This window comes from Zootoca vivipara, chromosome 9 (assembly GCF_965207765.1).
Source record: "Zootoca vivipara chromosome 9, rZooViv2.hap1.1, whole genome shotgun sequence".
NCBI classification, from domain to species: Eukaryota; Metazoa; Chordata; class Lepidosauria; order Squamata; family Lacertidae; genus Zootoca; species Zootoca vivipara.
The window spans coordinates 7,843,266-7,867,646 of NC_142592.1; the positions used below are offsets into that span (position 1 = coordinate 7,843,266).

Here is a 24,381-nt window from a genome sequence, read left to right on the forward strand (position 1 = left end):
GCTCTGTCTCTCCATTACATCTGAATCAGGATTGAGACTGTTCAGGTGCTGTACCGGTGTCTGTTGGCAGTGATGAGGCCAATAAAGTGAGCCTGAGTCCTGAAAAGATGCAGATGCTGTGGGTGCATGATTCTGAGGGCTAGACTTTAGAGAAACTGCCTGTTCTGGATGGAATTGTGCTTCTGTTGAAGGAACAGGAGTGTAGCTTGGGGACACTCCTCAATTCCACCCTGTCACTTAGAGATTCAGTCTTGAGGAGTGTCTATGCCCAGCATGGCTGCTTCACCAGCTACATCCACTGCTGGAACAGGATGGTGTGGTTTCAGCAGCCCATGCTGTAACAGCTTCACAATTGAAGTATTGCAATGTGCTCTATGTGGGGCTTAACTTCAAGGACTGTTTGGTTTCTGCAGCTGGTGCAGAAAGCCACTGACAGGCTGTTTTAATGGGGCAGCAACACAGGTTGCTGATCCTTAAATCTCTGCACTGGCTACACGAGCATGTAATTATTCAGAAAGGGAAATACTGTAGAAACTTACTGTGGGAGAAGAAGAATTGCTTCTGGAATACTAGAAAAATTATTCTGAGATAATTTCAATGTAGTTATGTTAGGCGGTAAATCAGGTGTGGCCTCTAAAAACAGCAAAAAGAAAAGCAATTACGTTACCAGTTAGTAAAACTGCTAAATAATACACACAATATAGGAAGGCAGTTATTATAATCTAAATATTTATAGCACAGGACTTTTCTAGATGATAAAGGGAGGAATAATCTAAAGTATTGTTGGCCGAGTGCTCTAGCATTGTAGAGGCACAAAGGGGGAGGGCAGATTTTTTAAAAAGTTCTCTTTCCCCTTCTCTCTGACACACACACACACACACACACACACAGAGAGAGAGAGAGAGAGAGAGAGAGAGAGAGAGAGAGAGAGAGAGAGAGAGAGAGTATAGGCAGGAAACTATGTGACACGCAATCTCAACAGATACCTGTAACACCTTATACCAAATGAACTTTTAAACAGCCTTGGGTGCGTGGGGAAAGTAAATAACTCCAGAGCAGAAGGTGCTCCTGGAAAAGGATGCTTGTTGGTCTCTGCCTGGGGTTCTCAAAGACCCGCCTCTGTGTGCCCTTGTTTTTGGAACCCTGATCCAGAACTAAACTCTGCCTGCTCTCTCCCTCTGTTGCAGACTGAAATGCAGCAACCAAGGCATTGTTTTCTGTTCAGACAGCTGACAGAGGAAAGGCCTAAATTTACTACTACTACTACTACTACTACTACTACTACTACTGTACTACTACTACGTCAGGAATTTGACAAGCAGCTTTGTGCAGGTCATCATCTCTCAACCTCAATTTCCCATCTTGTAATATGGCAACATTAGGGCTACTTCTAACAAGACATTTCTCATTTGGGTATGAGCACAAAACACCATTTATTGTTGTTGTTGTTTGTTTGTTTGTTTGTTTGTTTGTTTATATATACCCCACCCATCTGGGTATAAATTTGCAAAAATTCTCCTTTTAAGAGCAATACTTGAAAGTAAGGCCTTTTACAGTTGCATAGCAATTACTGAAGCTTTCTATTTTTCAGGTTGGTTTTATATTTAATTTATAGTATTTTCCACTCACCTCTCTGCCTAAAGGCATCCAAGGTGATGTACACCTTTAAATATATATACAATACAAAACCCAAGGAATTATATACACTAAAAGTGACTCATGGCAGTACTAGTCTTATAAATACACTGCAATAGACAGCAAATAACAGCACAAATACTGTATTAACTACTGTACCACATTTTCCTTTTCCTCCTACACACCCCACTTCACTTGCTCCCATGCCTCACAGCCATAATATTGTGCCACTTCAAACAGTATACACTCACCAAGTGAATTCATCCCAGCATTGAGTGTTTCCAGCTTCAAACAGTCTTTTAGAAAATTCTCAGCCAAGAAGGATACAGCATTCTTACTAATGTTTAACACTTTCAGTTCCTTCAAACATAATGGTGAACATGCACTTGAAAGCTTGTTACTAGGAAAAAAGGAAAATAAATAGCGTTATAAGTAGCATACACAAAAAAAATGCATATGGAAAGATGCTAGAGGTCTGCAGCCCACACTTTGGGCTGCAGTGCATTGGACACATTTGCATGTCATGCTATATCATAGTTTAACATTATGTGGAGGAATGAGCTACAGGAAACCTCAGGTTCCCATGTTCCCACTCCTCCTTCTGTATGGCTGTGTGGCAGTGGAGGAGTTAATAAGGTTTCATAAAATGATGAACTGGGACATACACAACCACAGAACTTTAGTGTAGGGCAGGGGTGACCCTGTAAATGTTGGTCTCCAATGGTCAGAGATGCAGGGAGTTGTAATCCAGCATCATATAGAGCAGGCATGTCAAACCTGCGGCCCTCCAGATGTTTTGGACTACAATTCCCATCTTCCCCAACCACTGGTCCTGCTAGCTAGGGATCATGGGAGTTGTAGGCCAAAACATCTGGAGGGCCGCAGGTTTGGCATGCCTGATATAGAGGGACCTACAGGTACTTTCCTCATGTTTCAATTCATTGCTGCCAACAACCCTTGAGAACCATATATCAAAATCACCATGACCTGTTCTTACCCTTCTAATATAAGGTGCTCCAGGTTTTGTGCAACATTGGAGAGAAATTCCGGAATGCACGACAATTGGTTGTATGATAAATTCAGTAGCTTTAGAGATGGACAGACAATCTTTGAATCCAAAATTAAGGAAGGACCAATCTCATTGCGGGAGATATCAAGATGTGTTATATGAGGCATTTTGCACAGGTATGGAGGAAATGATTTAAAACGGTTACTGTGCAGATCCAGATAGCTTAAACACTTCAATCTCTGAAAGAAAGAAGGATGAATTGGATTTTTTTAGTGGGCACTTTAAACTATTTTATGATATAGTAAATGCATTGATAGTATGACATAAATATATATTCCAGCACTGTGTTAGACTCACCTCACACAATTGTTCAGAAATGCATGGAAGGACATTTTGATGAAGCTCTAATTTCTCAAGATGTTCCAAATGAGTAGTTAAGCAAGAGCTTTGACTGATGCTATCTATATTCTCCAGCTCATTTGATGAAAGATCAAGTGACTTAATATATTCCCTGTCAGGGATTGACGAAGAGGAACTGTCCAATCGATTTGGGGTGTCTATTTTATAAATGAATGAATGAATGCAGAAACATTAGCTTTATCAAGAAATGCTTGCTACAGTATAAATGACATTTCTTTTTGACCAGCAGGTATGAACACTTAAGAAATTCCTGATTGGTTTGCCACATGGTTGAGAACCTGCCTCAAAATGCTAACCATCGGGATCTACCATTTTGGATGGAAGTAAAGAGGAAAACAAATAGATTTACATGGAATTGTATTTGCAGAGATACGTTTCTCTGCTATAGTGTCACCAAAATGTCAATATAATGAGCATAGGCAAAATACATATTTTGAGCAGGATTCACTGAACATGGCTCATCAAGCAGAAGCCTGAGCAAGGATTCCCTCATGCAACAGGGCTTTCCCCCCCCCTCCCCTTGTGCCCTGCAACCCCTGACTCTGGGGGAGGGGAACCCCCATTACAGTATTCAGGGGGAGAAGGCCTATTGCTCCATCTATCAAGCTGCAATGACTGCACAGCTGGAACATTTGTAATAGTATGACGCTGAATTCTACTTGGAGGGGAAATTAGGTACCTTTATGATGAAAAGGGTAAGAAACCTGAGGCAGACATATCAGAGAATTTCAACAGATGTGAAACAAGATACTACACAGCTTGATATCAAGAGAAAGTTTACTTAAAATTCAGTATCAATGGCATTTAATACCATACAGAGTAAGCAAGATTTATTTGTCAGTAGAGTACTTTTTGGAGGTGTAAAACAGAATGGACATTCTTTTGTATATATTCTGGAAATGCCCTGGAATTCAGACTTTCTGGATTACAATTCAAAGTCTAATTAGGAAAATGACTGGTTACTTATTACCAGTAGATCCAAAGGTATAATTACTGGGATATTTAAAAGACTCAATTCTTTACGTTGACTTGGAAATGGTTATTAATTTTCTTATCAGTGCTAGGATTTGTATAACAGCTAATTGGAAAAAGAGTACAGTCCCAGGGTGTTATCAAATTGCTTTAGCGCAATATGGAAAACAGTTACTGTATATTATTTAAGTTAAGCTTGCAGAAGAATGAATAAGGAACAACAGTCAAATAAATTTATAGAAATATGGTTTTTATTTGTGAGGCTCTGGAATGTTAAGCTTCAGGATAGCCAGGTGTATGTAATTTTTGCTTCACTGTATTTTTTGCTGCAACTGACATTTTTGGAAAACAAATAAACAAATAGATAAATTAATTTTTTAAAATAAGGAAATTTTCCCTCCATCATCAGGGGGTGCAGAGAAATAGAATAGCTCAGTGATAAGCGGCCTTCTGTGCCAACTTTTAAATGCTTGCTGAAAATTTATGTATTGCACCAGCTGTAGACAGGCAATCAAGAACGGTTAATTGATGTCTGATTTTAATTTTCTTATAGTTTTTCTTGTATGATTTTATGTTTCTACTGCTGCAAAGCACTTTGTTTTTTTATGACAAATTGGTATACAAATATTTTATAGATAAACCAGGTACATGTTTTACAACTAGACAGTCCCAGGTTCAAATGCTCCTATCTTCACCTAAAGTATCTCAGGAAGTAGAGTTAGAAATATCACCACCAGAAACCTCAGTTTCTCCCAGTCAGAGAAGACAACACTAGGCTAGCTGGACCAAAAATAACTCAACAGCTTCCACGTATTCAATGCTCATTCTCTTTCCTGCAGCTTTAATAGGTACAAGCTATACTATGGTGTTGTTGTTCAAGGTCTGAGGAAATGCACAAATGTTTTTACATATGCTCAAGGTCTTGGCTGTATTACTTTATTTTGCATGAAGAAGGAATTTTGCTTCAGGCCAGAGATCCGGCTTGTGGTTCTTTACAAGCATAGTTCTTTACAACTACTTTCTCTAGGCATGTAGAAGACTTGGGCATAGAATGTGTTGATGGGACTGTACCCACTGATGTAGCAAGAAATTTGATTAGGTGGATGTCAGGGGAACACCCTAAAGGGAGCCTCCCCCCATCATCCTGACTAGTACCTCGCCTAGCGACAGCACGAGCGAGTCAGGAGGGAGGGAGGAGGAATGGAGCGGGATGGAGGCGTTTGAGCCATGGCAACGCTCTGGAGAGCAGACCGTGGAGGAAGGGGTCTGTGAGGCGTCAGAGCCAGGGCCAACAAAAGGGGGAAGAAAAGGCACCGCTGCTTCCGGCGCCCGAATTGAGGCGCGTGCCCACACACAGGGCTAGGGGGCGGCGTTTTGGGGTGCCCAGGCTTTTATGCTGGTCCAAGAAGCGACGGACGCCATTGCTGGGTTCTGAATCGGACTGGGCGGTCATGTTTTCTGCTATCTCTGCACTGTAAATAGTATGCACAATAAAACTCTTAAAGACAGCACAGACTGGAGCCTCTTTACTCGAGAGTAGCCGCAACAACCCCATGACAGCCGGCATTTTATTTCTCCAATTCCACAATTCTATACCAGTTTGTACTATGTAATCTACTTCTTAGACATTTAAATTTCACACATATTTTTATGAAGCATGGTAACTGTATGTCGAATTTAAGTGAATACAAAATGATGTAAACTTCTTTAATTAAAAACCTACTGTGGGTATACACTTACTGTGCGATTCTTCAGAAGACATTTGCCCTCTTCTTGGATTCTTAAATGGTTCGTGTGACCCTTGTCCCTGGAGAACACCAAAAGCTTAAATGTTGCAGTTAGGAACATTTAGATGCATTTAAAAAGAGTGGATGATCAAATTATTATGCTTTGCTTGCGGTACCAGCATTAACAAAGCAACCTAAGTTTCAGAAACATCCTCATTTGCTCCACCTAGACATGGACTCCACCTAGTTAAATTGGTCAGGAATGGTAACTCTCAAGTGGAGAGGAGAGCACTGGCAAAATGCATGGGCGGCATAGGTGACCATTCTATCAGCACACAGACTTATCCTTGTGCAACGGCACAGTCTCCCCCTCTCCTCCACCAATGGACCCCCTAAATCTGTTCTGAGGGTTCCACCATTGGGGGGTTGGGTTTATGTGCTGCGGAAACTCAGTCAAGCAGGTAAGCTCACCATAGAAAATAGTTGCTTAGCAGAGTTGTCTTTCCTAGGCCAACATAACCATTATCTCTACACACACTATTTACAGATATTACAAGTAATCTTTCTCTGAGCCCAGAGAGGGTTATTTGCTTGCAAACTCCTTGCTGTGTTGAAGTCCACAGCCAAGTCCTTAGTTCAGTTGCTTGCAAAGTCCTACGGTAAGAGTTTTCCAAGTGTTGAAGTCAGGCAATTTAAGTCTTCACATGAATCCACAATTCCAACATATAGCCGTCAACAATTCCTGCAATCTCCTACCATGACCCACACAGTATGCTGTAACCTGAGCCCTTTTATACACAAGGTTACTTGCCAGATAAGAGACTCTCAAGATGCCTGCAGGTGCACTGTGGGAAATGACTACTGTAATCTCTGCTGACTTGTGGAGAATTAACCCATTAACTGACCACCTCCAACCCTCTAGAGAAGATTTGGGGATGGCATAGGGTGGACGTGGGTGAACAGAGAGGTTATTCCTGTGGCGCCAGTGGTGTTCCTTGTGTTCGCACAACTATTTTAGTTGAATACTGCCCTGTGTGCACTTAATGAGCATATAAGAAATCAGCGCAGATTGTTTGATGTGATTAGCATTGTGGACAAAGCTGCTTTAAGAAGGATATGTGGTCCAGGAGCTATTTCTTATACAAATTGCTCAGCTGCAATGCACTGTTATGCTATAGTTACTGCATTTCTTTCTGCTATGTATGTAGATGATATTTGTTTATATTCTGCCTTTTCCCCAGACAAGGACTCAAGAGACAAAAAGCTAAAGAAGACCCTTTACCACTTACAGATACACCTTTTATTATTTATTTAGTTAATTAGTTAGTTAATATACCGCCCTTCATCAAAAGACCGTAGGGTGGTTTACAACATAAATCATCTAATATGACTTTACACCCATTTGATTATTTTTCTTACCACAGACTTGGAATTCCTTTTCAGGGTCAGAGAACACATCTGCAAGGCCCTGTCTTTGTGGACGTCTGCAACAGTCACGGAGTTGGATTTCTTCTTCATGATAATTGAGTTTTCACTCTCTGAGGCAAAAAGGGGGGTTAAATGAGATTGCAAGAATGGCTGCATAAAACTGAAGCCAAGAATTCAAACAAATAGAAGTCTACATGGCAGAAATGTCACCAGCACCACACCAAGAGCAGGAACTGATACTTGCCACCCTGGACTCCTTTGGGAGGAAGGGCAGGATATTTAATAATAAATAATAAATGTTAACATCTATGAAGACTAATTTACACATACAGCAGATACTATTTCTCTGTACAGTCATACCTTGGTTCTCGAACCCTTGGTACTCGTACGTTTTGGCTCCCGAATGCCGAAAACCCAGACGTGTTCCGGTTTTCGAACGTTTTTCAGAAGCTAAATGTCCAACGCAGCTTCTGCTTGAGTGCAGGAAGCTCCTGCAGCCAATCAGAAGCTGCACTTTGGTTTTCAAACGTTTTAGAAGTTGAACGGACTCCTGGAACAGATTACGTTTGAGAACTAAGGTATGACTGTACTGTTTTCCTTTGCAACCTATTCTTCTTTTCCTGTGCCCTTTCTTTGACTACATCCTGCTGACTAGAGTGGTTTCTCTTGCTGTTTTTTTCTTACTGCTTACTGATAACATGGTTGCTCAACAGTAGAATCTACTACCCTTCAGTGTCTCTCAAAAAGCTTCCTTTTAACACAGTCTTTAACTTCGTGATTTACACTGCTGTCACTTTCTAGATACCCTTTCCTACCATCCTTTCCACTCCATCTCATGCAGGGCGATTTGACTTGTAATCACCATTTCAAATACTAAACTTTGGATATGACTTTATATTTTAGCAACTTTTCTCTGATGGGATTCAGTTCTGGGGTTGCAGCGCTAATCCAAGGGAGCCGGCCTTTGTCTGCAGTTTTTCCGGGTCCTGTGGCCAGCATGACTAAGCCGCTTCTGGCGCAACTGAACACCGAAACCATGAAAACCAATAAAAATACTTGGATAAAAGATGTAACGGAGTGGCAAATCCTTCATTTAATCTAGCAACTATACCTTCACTATCTATACCATCACTCAAGCAGAAAACACTGTCGACTAAATGGTCAGGAAGAAGTTCCCAGTCATCAAGCTGCTCCTTTATATTTTCATCAGTATTTTCTTCAATACTAGAACTTGACTGGTCCTCATAGCTGCTTTTCTTTTGGTATCTAAGCACCATTCTGGCCAGCGCAGAGCCTGCATCTAATGGGCAGGAAACAAAAAAACTCACATTTTTAAAGAAACATTGGACAGAGTATATATACAATAGTTGCATTTGGACAATTGTATCTCAGCTTAATAGGCAGAGATATGCACAGGTCTTTTGCCCTCTGTGTGAACTGTGATTAAACCAAGAAGAATCTAATTAACCAAAGTTCCCCATTTAATACAAAACAAGAAATTATGGTTACTACTTGTCAGGGGCTGGTCTGAGGAGGAATGGTGGAGACTGCCCCCCCCCGGCAGTTCCCAGAGAAGAGGGAGACAATATAGATTTACAACAGTGGTTTGCAGAAGGTCATAGTTCAGAGGCTGCAGAGGGGAGAAGCTGGGAAATATTGGGAGAGAAGCAGGAAGAAGAAAAAGCACCAGTGGAGGACTTCCGCTCGTGCTCGTGGGAGTTATGGCTGACCCGTACCATCGCTCTCGACTCCCATGAGGAATTTTGGCGGCTGCCAGGGGAGTAAGGCAGTCCCCTGACCCCCCCGGGGGTGACGGGGGGGGGCCGCTGGCCCGCGGGTGCCCCTTAACCCACCCCGATTCCTGAAGGGGTGGGGGGGACTGGGCTAAGCACTCATGGGAGCCGAAACTCCTGGAGGCCCCCCATGCGAGCACGAACGCCATGATTAAGAAGAATAATTAGATTTAAAACCATGGACATGCTTCAAAGGAAAGGGAAGAAGATACTGCCAGGACTTTATCAGCTTCTGAGTGAGAAGAGCCGAGACAGTATTTTATCAAGAGAAAAGAATGACTGGGGCGGAACGAAAAGGGAAGTGAACTTTCTATTTTCATATTTTAAGACGTACATATAACTTTCCTGGACGGACTGCCTGACTATTTTAGACAAATGAGAAATGGAAATGAACTGTGTGGCATTGGATCTTATTTAAATAGAGGATTATCATTTTAGAAAATGTTTTTTTTAACTGGAAACCCCCCCTCCTCCCCGGAACGTTTATCAGTACTGCCTGAATGCCGCTGACGAGTGGGATTTACGAGCTGTGGCGTCTTTGGAATCTGAGAGCTAATTGTGGTTTAATCGGAGTCTCGGACTGCAGAGTTCAGCAGAAAGGTGAGGAAAGCTATAAATCAATTACGGCCCCTCGCTAAAAAGCTGTTCTCTCGCTAAGTTCATAATCAGTTTGGAAGAAGAAGGTACATCCCGAGGCACTCAAGATGGCGCTGAGTTGTGGCGTATGTGAAAATTGATGGATAGTAGCAGCCAAACGGGAGTCTCGGAGTGCGGTGACCAGCTGAAGGACGAGGAAGGCTGTAAGTCAATCATAAGAGGTTATACATAATGTGAAACAGCTGTTCCACGCCAAAAGCTGGACTCGTGCAAAATCTATAAGAAGTTTGGAAGAAGAGTGCATAGAATCCGAGATTCCTAAAATGGCGCTGGTTTGTGTCGGACTGTTGACGTGGCAAGAAAGGCATACTGGACTAAGAGAGATTTATGGGGAGGTTGGACTGGATAAAAATCCCACACAGGAAAAATGGACAGTGTTAAATCTTGTTTGATGCTTATCTCAGAAGCTGCGACGAAAGATAAAAGAGAGAGGAAAACATCTAGAAGGATTATTGAAAAGATTGGGACTATGATGGATAACAGCAAGATTTTGACAATAGGATTAGGATGGCAATGTTAACAGCTGCTTAAAATCCCAGGACTTTGGAGCATGGGGAGTCGAAAAAAAAATTGTTTTAAGGATTTGGCATAATATTTGGCTTAATTGATATGTATATGTATAATTGGATATAATTGAAATAATTGAATTGTTGTTTTTTTAATTGGAAAATTTAATAAAAAGTATTTATGAAAAAGCACCAGTGGAGAGACAGCTGACAGACTCAGTGTCTTTAGAAAGCATTCCAGATCCCCCTTCTCCCAGGACCTGGCGGGCATGGAAAGTAGAAGAACAGAAAGTGCAGAGGCAGAAAGCAAAGATCAGCCAATGTAGGGATGACGTATAATACATAGGAGAGACGGAGGGGGTGGGGCTTTACTCGGAGCAATGCCATTACTGCAAGAGAGGCACTTTTCAAAGCCTCTTTGTGAATATTGAATAAAAGACTTGGTAACAACTCTTGTTTATCTTATTCTTGGCTTCCCACCATGGGAGGGATCGGATTTCCTGAAACCTGACCCTACTCCAGCTTCAGAACAAGTCATACAGGAATATAGTGGTACCTCGGGTTACAAACGCTTCAGGTTACATACTCCGCTAACCCAGAAATAGTACCTCAGGTTAAGAACTTTGCTTCAGGGTGAGAACAGAAATCGTGCTCCGGCAGCGCGGTGGCAGCAGGAGGCCCCATTAGCTAAAGTGGTGCTTCAGGTTAAAAACAGTTTCAGGTTAAGAATGGTCCTCCAGAACTAATTAAGTTCTTAACCAGAGGCACCACTGTATAGGAAGCTGGTTCAAACCGACTCAGACCAGCAGTTCAGTGTTGTCTACATCAACTGGGAGCAACTCTCCAGGGTTTCAGGCAGGCGTCTCTCCCAGTCCTTCCCAGAGATGCTGAGAACTGAACCTGGGGCCTTTAACAAAGCAGATGTTCTGCCACTCAGCTGTCACCCTTTCCCAAACATTAAACCACAATTTGAACTTGAGTCAATATTCTGGTTTGTTCCAGACTTGATAACCACCGTTTCCCAGTCTTATGGGCAAAAGGCTCATTCATCTATTGGCTTACTAAGTCAAGTTACGATTGTCTGAATCAGCGCAATACAGTGAATAAAGAACATACCTGGAACTATTAACCTCCTACATAAAAAGCCAGGAAACTTGGGTTGGGCAGAACTTTGAAAGCAGATTTTTAAAAAAAGATTAAGCTATTACTGCTTCATATTGACAACACTGGCCTGTTACAAATCATATGGCTAACAGCCACAATACTATTCTTCTTTTTCACATGAAAAATGGTGCCAATCACCCAAACTATCTAATCAGCCATGTTTGAGTTCCAGCAATATGTACAGATGAAATCAATGGCAAAGAAAAATCAGGGGCCTATACTGCTTATTGAAGGAACTAGCTTTAAACAAGCTGAAAATTACATGTACCGTAGTTGGGCCATGCAGGTATCAACAGCACAATATATATTTTAACATGAACATCTACAGCCACTTACTTTGTTTCTTAAAGGATCCTTGTTTACTTGGAAACAAGGGGCTCAGCCAGGAAGGTTCAATTCTACCAATGCAGAAACCACCAAGACATATGCTGCTGTTGGCCAAATCCAGACTAAGCTTTTTTAAGAGCACGCTAATGACCTGGCTATCTCCTTTCTTGATGCTGATTGTGAGAGCACTCCGAACATCCTGCTCTCGAGCACCGCCGTTTAATAGCAGTTCTACCAATTTAGGATTGCTCCCTTTCTCACAAATCTATGAAAGAGAAATAGATGATTAATGCAAATGGCACGTGATTTTGCCGAACTACTGGGAGTGTCTCCTGTTCCTACAATTCTTTCTTTCTTTCTTTCTTTCTTTCTTTCTTTCTTTCTTTCTTTCTTTCTTTCTTTCTTTCCCTCCCTCTCCCTCTTTCTAGCAGCAGCACCAGGTGTATGGGGTGAAGGGGGCTTCAGCTCCCCCAATATCTTTTGGCAGGGGGTAGTGCCCCCAAAATTGAGGGGGCCACTATCCCCTACCGCCGCCAGGTGCCCTCCACGTGCCCTGGCCCCAGCCTCCACCCGGCAGCCCAGGAGCCAGCCGGCAGCTGGGACAAACGTGGAGGGAGACCTCCACGCTTGCTCACCCCAGCTGCCGCCTGGCTCCTGAGCTGAGGCTGGGATGAGCAAGTGCAGAGATCGCCCTCCGTGCAGCCTGTCTCTGCCTGGCGCATGCTAGGTGGCATCATGTGACACATCACATGACCGTGCCTCCTCAATATGGGGGGCAAATTTACTGTAATTTTCCAGAAAACCCACATGACTGTGCAGCAGTAAGGTTTTTTTTTACTGTTCAAGAGCCTCTGGGGAACCCTTCTGGCCATGGCTGAGCCAGCCATCATGCATTTAAGAGTAATCCAATGATGTTCCTCTATAAAAATGAAAGGCAGTCACTCAAATAGGTGAATGAACTGGCATGTAAACCAGAACATTATGCAGTTGGCAGCTATGCTTGTTCATTGTCTCTAGTATTTCTCTAGATTTTTCAAGCTTGTTGCTGCCTGTACAGTAGCACCATTCTGAGTTCTAGTCAATGGTCACACTAAAGTGTGACAGAAGGTTTGAGGAACAGGATGCAATGTTGGAAACTGACTTTTATGCAATTCATGCATGCTTATGATGTTTGACATGACTGGAGTCAAGTGATGGGTTTTTCAAAGGGCAGCCTCTAAATTAACTATTAAGAATTTTTCTCTTGTGTACTCAGTATAGTGTCAGATGCATCTCTGTTTCAGGTCTTTCTGCAGGATGTTTTTCTTAAAAAGGCCATGCATACATATTTCAAACTGATGCAAAAAAAAAATATTTTAACATACGTACTTGATAGATTAAAGAGTTTTTCTTTGTCTCCTTATTCACATCAGCTCCCAGCAATAGTAAGCATTCAACCATAATGCTGTTATACTCAGCACAGGCTTTCTCCAACATCAGGTTTTTTAAATCATCATTGTCAGCTATTTTAGCAAAGCATTTACAACAAAGATTCTGAAACTAAATTGAGAAGACATGCAATTGAAACTGGGTGAACATCTTCCAGAGTATGTCGTATTGAATGTCCTGGGGACGGAGCAGGGAGAAGGTCAGAGGAAAAGAGAAGACTGAAAGATGAGATACCTGCTGGTCTCTTTGCTCAGTGAAACACATGGACATCTGATAAAAAATGGCTGTATCAAATGACTCCTGTATTAACAGCTTTGCAAAACAAGGTGACAGGTCAAGTATTTTTATAATCACATTAAATCCCTACAGATAAAATGAAATCAAAATGGTTAGGACAACAGTCAATAATATATTGCTAAACACATTCAAGAAAACAACAAACCTCCAAACCGAGTAACAAATAGGACCAAAAATATTTTGGTACAAAAACGTAGGGCTCATCCACAATTCCTTTAGTGCCACATTTCTAGGCACAAGTCTGTGGTTTCCAAGTCCATGTCAGAGTTTATTTACTGCTGAATTGGAGCAAATGGCAATAACCACTTGGACACAGATCAGGAAATCCCAGCCCTGTGCTTGAAAGCGCAGCACAAAGGGAAATGTTAGATAAGCCCTTAATCATATTGTTCGATTTTGCCACAGGGCAGAACTGAACAGTAAGCCTTGGTGCACATGAGCAGAAGATTCCTACACTGACAAGACAGAATAATACCATGGTACGTCAAAGATGTTGTTATCTTTCACATCAGAATTCTAGCAAATTAAAAGTGAAACAGCAGCTTCCATAAACCGGGGGGGGGGGGGGGAGTTTTTACACGTTAAAAAAAATCATGTGTATGATTACTCTTTCTACAGGAGAATAAATATTTTCCAGCTAGGTATCTTCTCTACACTGAACAGTAAACAGGCAGCATAGGAGGAAAAATTAAAGCTGGGTAAAATGGCCTCTCAAAATCCTCTACCTCTTTTATGGGCAGAGAAACTGGAGGGACTATTTCACCAGAGTTCAAAGTGGGCTGCTGCTGAGGCATAGAAGAAGGAAGAGCTGGGTTATAAGTAAAATCTCTTCCCTCCTCGGGGGGGAGGAGATGTTGTGGGCCCACGAGGCCTTCACGTGGTGGGGGGATGGCTAGCATCCCCCCTCAGCCCATTGGTTGCTTCCCCGCCGCGGCGCAGCCAATCTGGTCGCTCCATGGGGGCGTGGCTCGGGCATTTAACCGAGCGCGCGACGGGGAATCGGCCTCTTTTTTCTGGACCCAATCCTGCTTTTCCCGCCCACCCTCCCTCTTGTTAGGCAGGTTTCTTCAATGACGTTGCTGCGCACGTTTATTGGTCGCCTACGCGACCTGGTAGGATTTTTCCCGCTTGGCAAATTGGCTCTGGCCTTGTGGTTTTTGCCTGCCGCATATGCAAATCGTCACAACTTGGTGGTATTTGGGGTAGGCATTGGATTATCTTGAGAAGGTACAGGTGCGGGGGGGAGGTCGCTGCCACCACCTCCCCAAAATGTGGAAAGGTACTCCCTTAAGGAGTCCGGGGGGCGTTGCCAGTCCGAAGCCGTGGTAGGTGAGGGCAGAGGGCACGCCCCTGATGGTGGCCCCAGGATGAGTTCCTAGTAGATGTGCATCGCAGAACTCAACCAATGGTGGTTAACCTTTCACAGACTGCCAGCAGAGCGGGCTGGAGTCGGATATAGTCTGGTAGATCCAATGCCTATGCCAATACCCCTCTTCATCCGTAACCAATAAAGTTGTGGCCTTCTACCCTGTTTCTCATATTTTAAGACATACCCATAAAATAAGCCATAGCAGGATTTTTAAGCATTCAAGGAATATAAGCCATACCCCGAAAATAAGACATAGTGATAGGCGCAGCAGCAATGCCGGCCGCGGCAGGAGGAGGAAAAAAATAAGACATCCCTTGAATATAAGCCATAGTGTGTTTTTTTGAGGAAAAAATAAATATAAGACGTGTCTTATAATATGAGAAACACGGTATGCCCATTAACCTTATACATTGTGTCCGTGTCTTTATTTTTCGCGGGAGGGACTCGGGGATCGCCACACAACAAACAGCCAGTGTAGGAATCAGAGAAAGATAAGAAGCCAGCTCTGTGGCTAAATCTGACAGGAAAACCTCCTTAAGCCAGAAGTTTTCAACCTTTATGAGTCCACAGCTCCCTTGACCAACTGCATTCTTTCTGAGGCAGCCCTGTGGAGCTCAGGAGCCCAGTTATGTCACCCCTTGTCTGCAGAGCTGGCAGCCTCTCACCCTTTCTCAAACACCCTCCCTTGTGGAACGTTCCCTCAGCCTCCTCTCCTCTCCCCTCTCATTGGGAGTCCGGGCAGCCGCTGCTGCTGCCCTGGTCTCTGAGATTCAGCCCCTGCCCCAAAGAGAGCTGCCTCCTCACACTGCCCCACAAAGGCCTGGGACTTGTCTGTCCATTCCCAACAGCAATGGCTGGCAAACTGGCTGGCTGCACTCTCTCACCCACTTGCTTGCTTACTCCAAGGCAACCTCAGCTCCTGGCAACCAGCACCCTCTGGCCAGCCCCTGAGGCACCATTCGCCTGGGAAGCTTGTAGCCAGGGCTACTGCAACAAACAGCTGTGCAAGCCTTTGGGAGGCAAGATGCAAGAGGGCATCAGAGGAGGGATGGAAGGAAAGAGGGACAGAGGCCAGTGTTGCCCGCAGCATCCCTGTGTTAGCATAAATCCTATGCAAGGAGAAAAGCTGCATGTGACTGATTGTTTACATTATAAGACTGCTGTAACTTCCCCACACACAGGAGACAGTGTAACTTGATCTCCTGTCATGTGATGTTCTTTGTTCTGTTTCTACTTTCACTTCTGATTGAATGAGAGTGATGGCGAATACACTTAACCATCGCTCCCTAATAAACGTAGTTAAAAGCTACGATTGTTTGCTGTCTTCTTTACCGAAGCCAGTGGCAAGAGAAAGAATATAGGGCTTTACACCCCAATATTCTAACACCCTGACCATCATTTAAGGCACCCCAGGGTGCCACAGCACACTGGTTGAAAACCACTGCCTTAAGCTGTTGCAGCAAGGGAAAGGTTAGGAGCTGGTGAGCAAAGGGCAGGGCCTGTATTGGAAGCTGGGAGGTAGTGGTCAGGGTAGTAGTAATTGAGCAAGTCGGGATAGGAATCTGAAGTGCTCTGACCCTCTGAGCCCCCTGGAAGCCGGAAAAATTCTCAGAAAAGGTTTGGGCAGTAAAAATAGTCCTCAGTCCTTTTAGGGGATATCCCCCTTCATCCTTCTTGAGCCACCTGAGGTATGTGCTAGACAATGAGAGGATTCCTTGCCTTGTGAGATGGGGCTGGAGCCCCCTTTCTCCTCCATCTCTTCCTCCTACCCGCATTTCAGGGAAGCTGAATTTTAAGAAGCCCAGCACACTGGAGGTGGTCCATCTGGTAAAAGGTAAAGGTAAAGGGACCCCTGACCATTAGGTCCAGTCGTGACCGACTCTGGGGTTGCGCGCTCATCTCGCATTATTGGCCGAGGGAGCCGGCGTATAGCTTCCAGGTCATGTGGCAAACCAGAGCAGCACATGGAAACGCCGTTTACCTTCCCGCTGTAGTGGTTCCTATTTATCTACTTGCATTTTGACGTGCTTTCGAACTGCTAGGTTGGCAGGAGCTGGGACCAAGCAACGGGAGCTCACCCCGTCACAGGGATTCGAACCGCCGACCTTCTGATCAGCAAGCCCTAGGCTCAGTGGTTTAACCACAGCGCCACCTGGGTCCCAGTCCATTTGGTAGCTGAGCCCAAAAGAAGTGAAGGGCTAGAGGGGTCCTCTGAAGTGCCACTATTTCCAGCCCCTCCTGCAGCTGACGTTGAGGCCCTATCCTGACACTAACGCTGCATTACAGTAGTTGCTCTTGCAGTTTCCCCACCTTTTTATTTGCAATGAAAGCTTGTGATGTTGGCAAGGGAGACAATAACTCTTGGGACCTGTGGGAAATGGAGGAATCTTGTGTTACCTTCCTCATGGCTGAGCAGCTGTAGGTTTTTTGTTTTTTCAATAGGATGGATATTCACAGCTCATGGAGTAGAATGATGGGAAGCATTAGCAGTTTGAAGGAGCAATGCTGAGCAAAGAGCAGAGGAAGAAGGGCCTCTTTTTTATTAAGGAACAACAGAGGACAAAACAGCTAACAAACACACAAACAAGGGAAACAAGCATGTAAGAAGTGGAGACACAGATTATTGAAAATCAATTATAATGGTGAAGACAAAATCAAAACGGAGAGCTCATGAGAGGTTGGAAGCTTTCCTGTGAACAGCAATTTTGCCTTCAACCACCAGGTGTCATTCAACACCAACAATGATGGCAGATTAACACTCACAAGAGAAACCACAACCACAACCAAACAACAATGGCTTTGGGGGGATGAGAGGGGGGTGGGAATAAGAAATATCAACAAAATGTTTTCTGAGATATTTCAGCTCAGATATATATATATATAGTCTTAATAAGCCAAGACATACGACCTCTCCTCCATTTCACTTCGCAGTACCACTTGCCATCCACCAGAGGGCAATTTTTAGGAAATTCCTCATGGAGAAGAGCTAAATCCTGGTACATACATGCATGGACAACACTTGGAATCTATGCACTGGTATACTGGCAGCTGGACAGCAACTACAAAGTGGCAATCCTAAGCATTCTTACTTGGAAGTGAATGTAGAATGTATGCAACCTGTTCTGAAGCAAACATGCTTGTGGTGTACATCCACTTCCACAAAAGTAATTTAGTTTGGCTAATGAATTTTCTGCATTTGCACAAAATTCTCATGATGCAGTTTTCATGCTCTTGGAAATGCCATACATATCAGTGAATGAGAGGCTATATACCCCAGGAAAAGAGCCATGTATAAACATGCTTCTCTGTGGTACAGTAATGGGAAATTGCAGATCACCAAGATACTGTAAATTTAAACCAACTTTTGAAGCAACAATCATTTGTGTGGCATGTAACATATGAAACTGCCTTAGCTGTTTCACGGTCACAACTGAAAGCCTTTCAGGAGAAATGATATTCTCAGAGACACAAGAATATGGCCAAAAAAGAGTTTTGAGGGAAAGGGGCAATGGGTGGTGACCACAAAAAGAGGTGGGTTCAACTTGTGCATGAAACAACTATAGAGCATGTTATAATGAAAAGGGCTACAACAGGGATTTGAGATGTAGCTGTAAGATCTAAAACAAATTAAGATTGAGTTGATATGACCTAGTGCCATGAGTAAACCAGCCGTGAGGCACAGAACTACAGCCCACTAAAAGTGGTTATATTCAAAACCTAGTATGAAAATACATCTCTGAATTTAACCTTCCCCAAAGAAGCCTCACAACCAAATAGAAAAGTGCTGGATTTTTATACCAGATGCATTACATACATGTGCCTGTATTTCAACAACCTCCTTAAAGCGCCGTAAAGTAGAAACCAAGATTGCCGCCAGAACTTGTATAATTGCAATGCACAATATCTTTCTTGTAACCAAGGATCCCAGAAGACTTAAGCCTAAGCACTGTATTTCTGGAAAGAGAAAAGGGAAAGGAAGGTCAGGAATATTGAAATAAATGCATGGTATTGAACACAGAATAGCGTCTTTCTTATTTGCTCCTATTGCACAGAGGGTGGTACACAACATTCTACAAGTGGAACTCTGCACACACAAGAGAGTTCCCCTTCCTCTCTTCCCACATTCATCCCATATCTGCTCCAGAGGGTCTCCAACCCTCCAGAGGATGTGCAGGTGGCTGCAGGGTAGAGGTGCAGCTTTGAAAACACAGGAGTCCCTTTCAGAAGAAAGTGGGAGGGAGATTTTTGGGCCAACCATGTGGCTCTGTGTGTGTCTCATCTGCTGAATGTCAATTCTTTTCTTCTAAATGGTGTGTGATTTCTTATTAATAAATATATTTCTTCCTCTCTTGCTCCATTCTCTCTTCTTTTAAAAAAGGATAATTAAATCTGATTAGCGGAAAAACTTTTGATTAAGCATATTAAGGCTCCATTCAAACTCCAAAGTGCCAGGAAATCACAGCTGTTAAGGGCCACTTGTAATGTGGAATGGTACTTTCAGTTTGCATAGAATTCATGTTTCTATCCCAGAAAAACAGACATATTTGGGATTGGAGTCCATCACTCTGACATTGAGAGCAATCCACCTCCAAAGTGGATCTAACCATGTAATAGAATACCATGCCATATAAATATTGCCTAAGCAACACAGCTGTTTAGGGCATGGTCCTTAACAGCTGCAATTTCCCAACATTTAGGAGCTTGATGGAACATGAAAAGCCCTTAACACAACATGGTAAAACTAAAACTTGTTTTTTGTTGTTGTTAAAAACATGCTTCTAGAGTCTGTTTCGGGTGGCTTTTGTTTCATTTGTCTCATTGCAGCTGATAAAACAGGCCTTAAATTGCCCTTCAAGCAAGGCTGAACAAGCAAATATCAGAGATGCTTCAGACACTGGGTGACCAGCATAGTGCAGGATGATTGGGTTAGATGCAGTTAAGTTATGCAAGATGCAATTAAGTGCAATTAGCCCCGTCTTGCTTTGTACCTTGATCATCAGGATACATCTGTAGCGTATGGAGTACAGTATCTGTCATTCCTTGCTGTGTCAACATTTCTAGAGCACCTGAACATTCCACAACAGAAGAAAGTACCTGAAATCCACATTTCTGAATACCAGGATTTCCAATAAACTAGAAACAAAAACATGCATGTAAAGTAAGGTTATCTTATATGGAAAATGCAAAAACAAACTGTTAAGTTATTTCTACTAAATTTTGTAATTCATGCAGGACCAGTTGTTACATTTAAAAACATCTATTATTCTGGAAGACTTCTTCAAGGCTCACTGAGATTCATAACCACTGCATCACTGCGATAATGCCCTTCAGCACGAGCACAGGAAGCCAAGCACTGGCAAAATCTAGACATGCCTAAGAGATGGAATACTGCTTGGGACAACTGCCCAGCAGCATCCAGTCTCCTTGCGGAGGTCGGGGTGTGTTGGTGATATGCTGCTTGCACTGCCAGAAATGCGTGCATTAGTACATTAAAGCTCTAGATCATGTCCTCAGAGAGCTTCAAGTGACAGATGAGCATTACGAACTTTAAATAACCCGGGCAAATAAGTGAGTGATATCATTAAATGACAATTATGCTGTGTAGTTGAATAAATCTACATTTCAATACACAAGGAGGCCACGATTTATGTTTTACACTTTTAATATGGATGGAACATTCCAACTTGCGTAGAGAGAAACAGAAGAAATCTCGATATGAAAGGAAAACGAGACTGAAATTATGTAGAGGGAATTTGCCCTGGAAGGAAAAAAATTGAGTCATACCGTGTTGAGAGCATCAAGGACTAATGAGTGAACACCTTGCAACAAACATTGGTTTTTAATCACTTTCAGCATTAGCGCCAACTCAGTATCTCCCAAGTCAGAATTATTTGGTTGCTTTTTCAGCATGCCTGTAACATAAAAAAACCCCAAAATATTTTCCTTGTAAAAAGAAATACTTAGTTAAAATGAGTCAAGGATATCAATATATATATGAATCTAAAGCCCAATATTTTCACTTTAAATTTCTCTGGGTATGACTACAGACCAAGTAATCAGCTGCTTGTTTCTCCCTCTTTCTTTTTATATAACAATTTTTGCAATTTGTTATTTTATTTTGCTGATATCTTCAAAAGTAAAAAAAGAAGATTAATCTATCAGTGCATTATGGTATGCTGGGGAAGACAATACACAAGTATTATTAATAATCTATATATATAAAAATGTAAACTGGCCATGTCTGTTAGTATCCACGTTTCACCAAAACTGCTTGATCGATTGTGTTCAAATTTTGACACAATGCCAAATGTGACTATGAGAGCAAGCCCGTACCGTTTTCAAAGACAGATGTCACACCTGGGCCATGTAAAACCCCCAAAACCACGTGTTCCAGAACTCACAAATCAGACCAAAGTGCATGCTGGGAAATAGAACAGAGAAGCAGCGTCTCCATTGGCTGCAGACAATCGGTGACATCACAAAATTCCACGGCAACCAACTGAAAACAGGCCTTTTGCAGCAAAAGGCCCAGCATCGCCCAGCCGAATGAATAGGCCGCAGCATTGCCCAACTGACTTGGCTGCAGCGGATGAGCCCGGGGTGGGGTGGGGGGAGGAGTCAAAAGGGGGACTCTGAGGGCCCATTTAACAGACTAAGCCACAACAACGTGTGGCAGGGCCAGCTAGTAATTATTATAATTCTAATAACCTGCCCTACATCCTAAGGTCCCAGGGAGGTTTACAACAAGTGAAACACAGTATTAAAAACAATTCAAAGTAACTTAAATCACAGAAATAAGAAGGGTCCTAAAACATACACCTCAAGTGTCAAAAGCTGGAATAAAGAGGTACATTTTCAGCACGTACCAAAAGCTGCACAGTCAACTTGAAACTTGCATTTAACTTATGTTTAATGTTTTATGTGCATGGTGGCTGGCCGACATGCAACCACAAATTAAACACACACAAGGTGGAGAGCTTAAAAGCTCTATACTGGACTCTGGGAAGGTCTTTTTCGAGAGCCTGCATGAGACCTTCCAGAGCCCAGGAAGCAAGACAGAGAACTTAAAGGCTCTTTGCCTGTTCGGCATGCCAGCTTCAGAAATTCAGGTAGGTAGCTGTGCTGGTCTGACACAGTCAAAATATATATTAAAAATATAAAAAAATTGTCCAGTAGCGCCTTAGAGACCAACTAAGTTTATTCTGGGTATAAGCTTTCGTGTGCATGCACACTTCTTCAGATACTTTGCAACTTGAACTAAAAGAGGTATGTGACACATTATGAATTAATTTGCATTTGTGAATTAATATGTATTGGTCTGATGTTTTCACCTTGAATAAGTACAAATTACAACCCAGAATCCATCTAAACTCAAAACACCTATAACTTCCGTTAATTTCAATGGGAAAGTTAAGTACATACTTAAACCTTTCTCCCATAAACCAATGGGACATAAACATATAAAACTTTGTTTACAGTCATACCTCATGTTGCATCTACTGCAGGTTGCATTTTTTCATCATACGAACGCGGTGGACCCGGAAGTGTTTACTTCTGGGTTTCTCCGTGCGCGCATGTGCAGAAGCATTTTGTGTGTTTCACGCATGCAGACGCACTCTATCATGCTTGCACGCATGCGTCACTCGGGTTGCAGACTTTTCGGGGTGCAAACGGCACCCCAGAACGGATCAGGTCCACAACCTGAGGTACCACTGTATTTCCTACATCAACAAGTCCCCCTCCTCCCCATAAAATCACTTGGCTTCCTATTAGCAGAAACTGATTAAGTTTTCATTTCCATCACTATTTCATGAGAAGCCATACAGCAAAATGACTAGACAGCAGGCTCATTAACTCCTTATTTCTAGTTGCTCATTTAGATTATGATGTATTCTTCATGCATTTTCTTACCTGAAGTCATAAAATGTAAAATAACTCTTAGTGCCTCCAGCTGTACAGATGGGGATGATTTATGCTTTCTCATAGCCATTACAACTCTCGATGCCACTTCTGTCATTATATCCGGAGGGGGAAAACTGCAGGATCAACGAACCACATTATCAATTACACACAATACCGCTGTATTGTTTTAATATTTGATTGGAAGCTGCCCAGAGTGGCTGGGGAGACTCAGCCAGATGGGCGGGGTACAAATAATAAATTATTAATTATTATTATCTGATTATTAAATACCCCTTATTTTTCACATTATGAAATATTGCATATTTTTGTATATTATTTATGTGTCCTGGCCAGGATCCAATATAATACACACCTATTTCCTCATACTGAAAAGGGCTGTGATCTTGTCTTTCTTGAACACCAGCCCCTCCACACTCCAAAGCAGATGGAAAAGCAGTGGCTCACATGGTGAGATTGTCCAGTAATGTGGGGGAGAGTGCCCAAGACGAACAGGTAGCTACTAAATATGATAAAATCCAGCATCAACCTGGGTGAGTGGTGGGAGGCCCCTTGACTGAGATCAGCAACTGAGGCCCTCTTGACTGTGTTTCAGGCATAAGAGATCTGTTATGATGCAACATGGGAGATGCCTTCTCAGTGGTGGCACCTGCTAATGGAATGCCTTTCCCCATGAGATGTGTGGTAGTATCTGCCCTATGTTTGAAAGAAAAAAATTTCCACAGACATTTGTAGAGTATTAGTACTAGGATCTGGTTATTTGCTATTGTTTTGCTGTACAGTACTAGTTGTTGTGTTGATTTGGTATTTGCTCATGTTTTTGTATTGTGGAGAACTATTTCGTTTTGTTGTGCCTCTCTCTGTGATTGCGTTGTTAGTGGAGGGTGGGTTAAAAGCAAGCAGAGTGTCTGTGAGTAACATCAAGGGTTTGAGTGTTTCCAGCCACCACATACCTTGCCCTTGGAAGCCTTATAAGAAGCTGCAGAAGGAGAGGGACACCAAGCATCATCATGGGAGGGTGTTTCTAGGACTAAGGTGAAACTGTGAAGCTCCCTTGTTATGTTTGCTATGGGATGCTGCATGTTTAAGTGAGCTTCTTATATTTATAGTATAAAATGTGTTTTTTGTGTATTATTATATTTGCTACTGTTTTGCTGTATTAATGTGAAATTGATTTTGTAGCATCTGTTTGAAATGCATCCCCGTTTCTTTGTTTTAAGCTGCCTTGAGCATGATCCCACCCCCACAGAAAACTAGCATACAAATCACATGAATGAAGTGCAAAATTTAAACTTGCTCTAGGATATAATGCATGAATACTGATATATTTGCAAAATCGTGGTTCTGATTTTGGGTGTACCTATCACAGAACTACATTTCGTTACCTTCCTTCAAAAGCACGGTTCAGCAGCTTGCAAGCACTTTCTGCAACTTCAGGGGAGTTGGAGTGTTTCTTCATAATCTCCAGCACATTCATGTGTATTCCTTTTGCCAGCAGAACTGTTCTAATATTTACTACAATAAGAATAGGGTACTATATGAAAAAGAGCATGAATATTGAATGCAAGCACCTACCTTTTTCATTTTTACCCAAAAGGTAGGAGACACGTTTAACAATCTACTTCAGGTTGGATGCAGACTAAACGAGCATTCTGATTTAAGTCTACTCAGATCTGTGTCCAACTGAATTCAATCCAACTGATTCTCTGTTAAGTATGTAAGGGATGTG

General features: G+C 42.6%; 1 protein-coding gene across 5 annotated transcripts in view; it reads right to left on the reverse strand.

Annotated features, from left to right (window-relative positions):
* Window positions 1-24,381, reverse strand: part of LRRK2 (leucine rich repeat kinase 2) — an 80,869-nt gene that overhangs the window by 28,767 nt on the left and 27,721 nt on the right. For all 5 annotated transcript variants that reach the window (XM_035126473.3, XM_088676688.1, XM_088676690.1 and 2 more), the window contains 15 exons: window positions 24,038-24,167; window positions 22,644-22,768; window positions 20,517-20,644; window positions 19,721-19,865; window positions 18,547-18,686; window positions 13,301-13,429; window positions 13,007-13,177; window positions 11,648-11,903; window positions 8,303-8,491; window positions 7,183-7,301; window positions 5,777-5,843; window positions 3,002-3,201; window positions 2,633-2,883; window positions 1,887-2,035; window positions 540-633 (listed from right to left, as the gene is read on the reverse strand). In XM_035126473.3, the coding sequence (XP_034982364.3) occupies window positions 540-633; window positions 1,887-2,035; window positions 2,633-2,883; window positions 3,002-3,201; window positions 5,777-5,843; window positions 7,183-7,301; window positions 8,303-8,491; window positions 11,648-11,903; window positions 13,007-13,177; window positions 13,301-13,429; window positions 18,547-18,686; window positions 19,721-19,865; window positions 20,517-20,644; window positions 22,644-22,768; window positions 24,038-24,167 (2,293 nt within the window). The remainder of the gene's footprint in view (window positions 1-539; window positions 634-1,886; window positions 2,036-2,632; window positions 2,884-3,001; window positions 3,202-5,776; window positions 5,844-7,182; window positions 7,302-8,302; window positions 8,492-11,647; window positions 11,904-13,006; window positions 13,178-13,300; window positions 13,430-18,546; window positions 18,687-19,720; window positions 19,866-20,516; window positions 20,645-22,643; window positions 22,769-24,037; window positions 24,168-24,381) is intronic.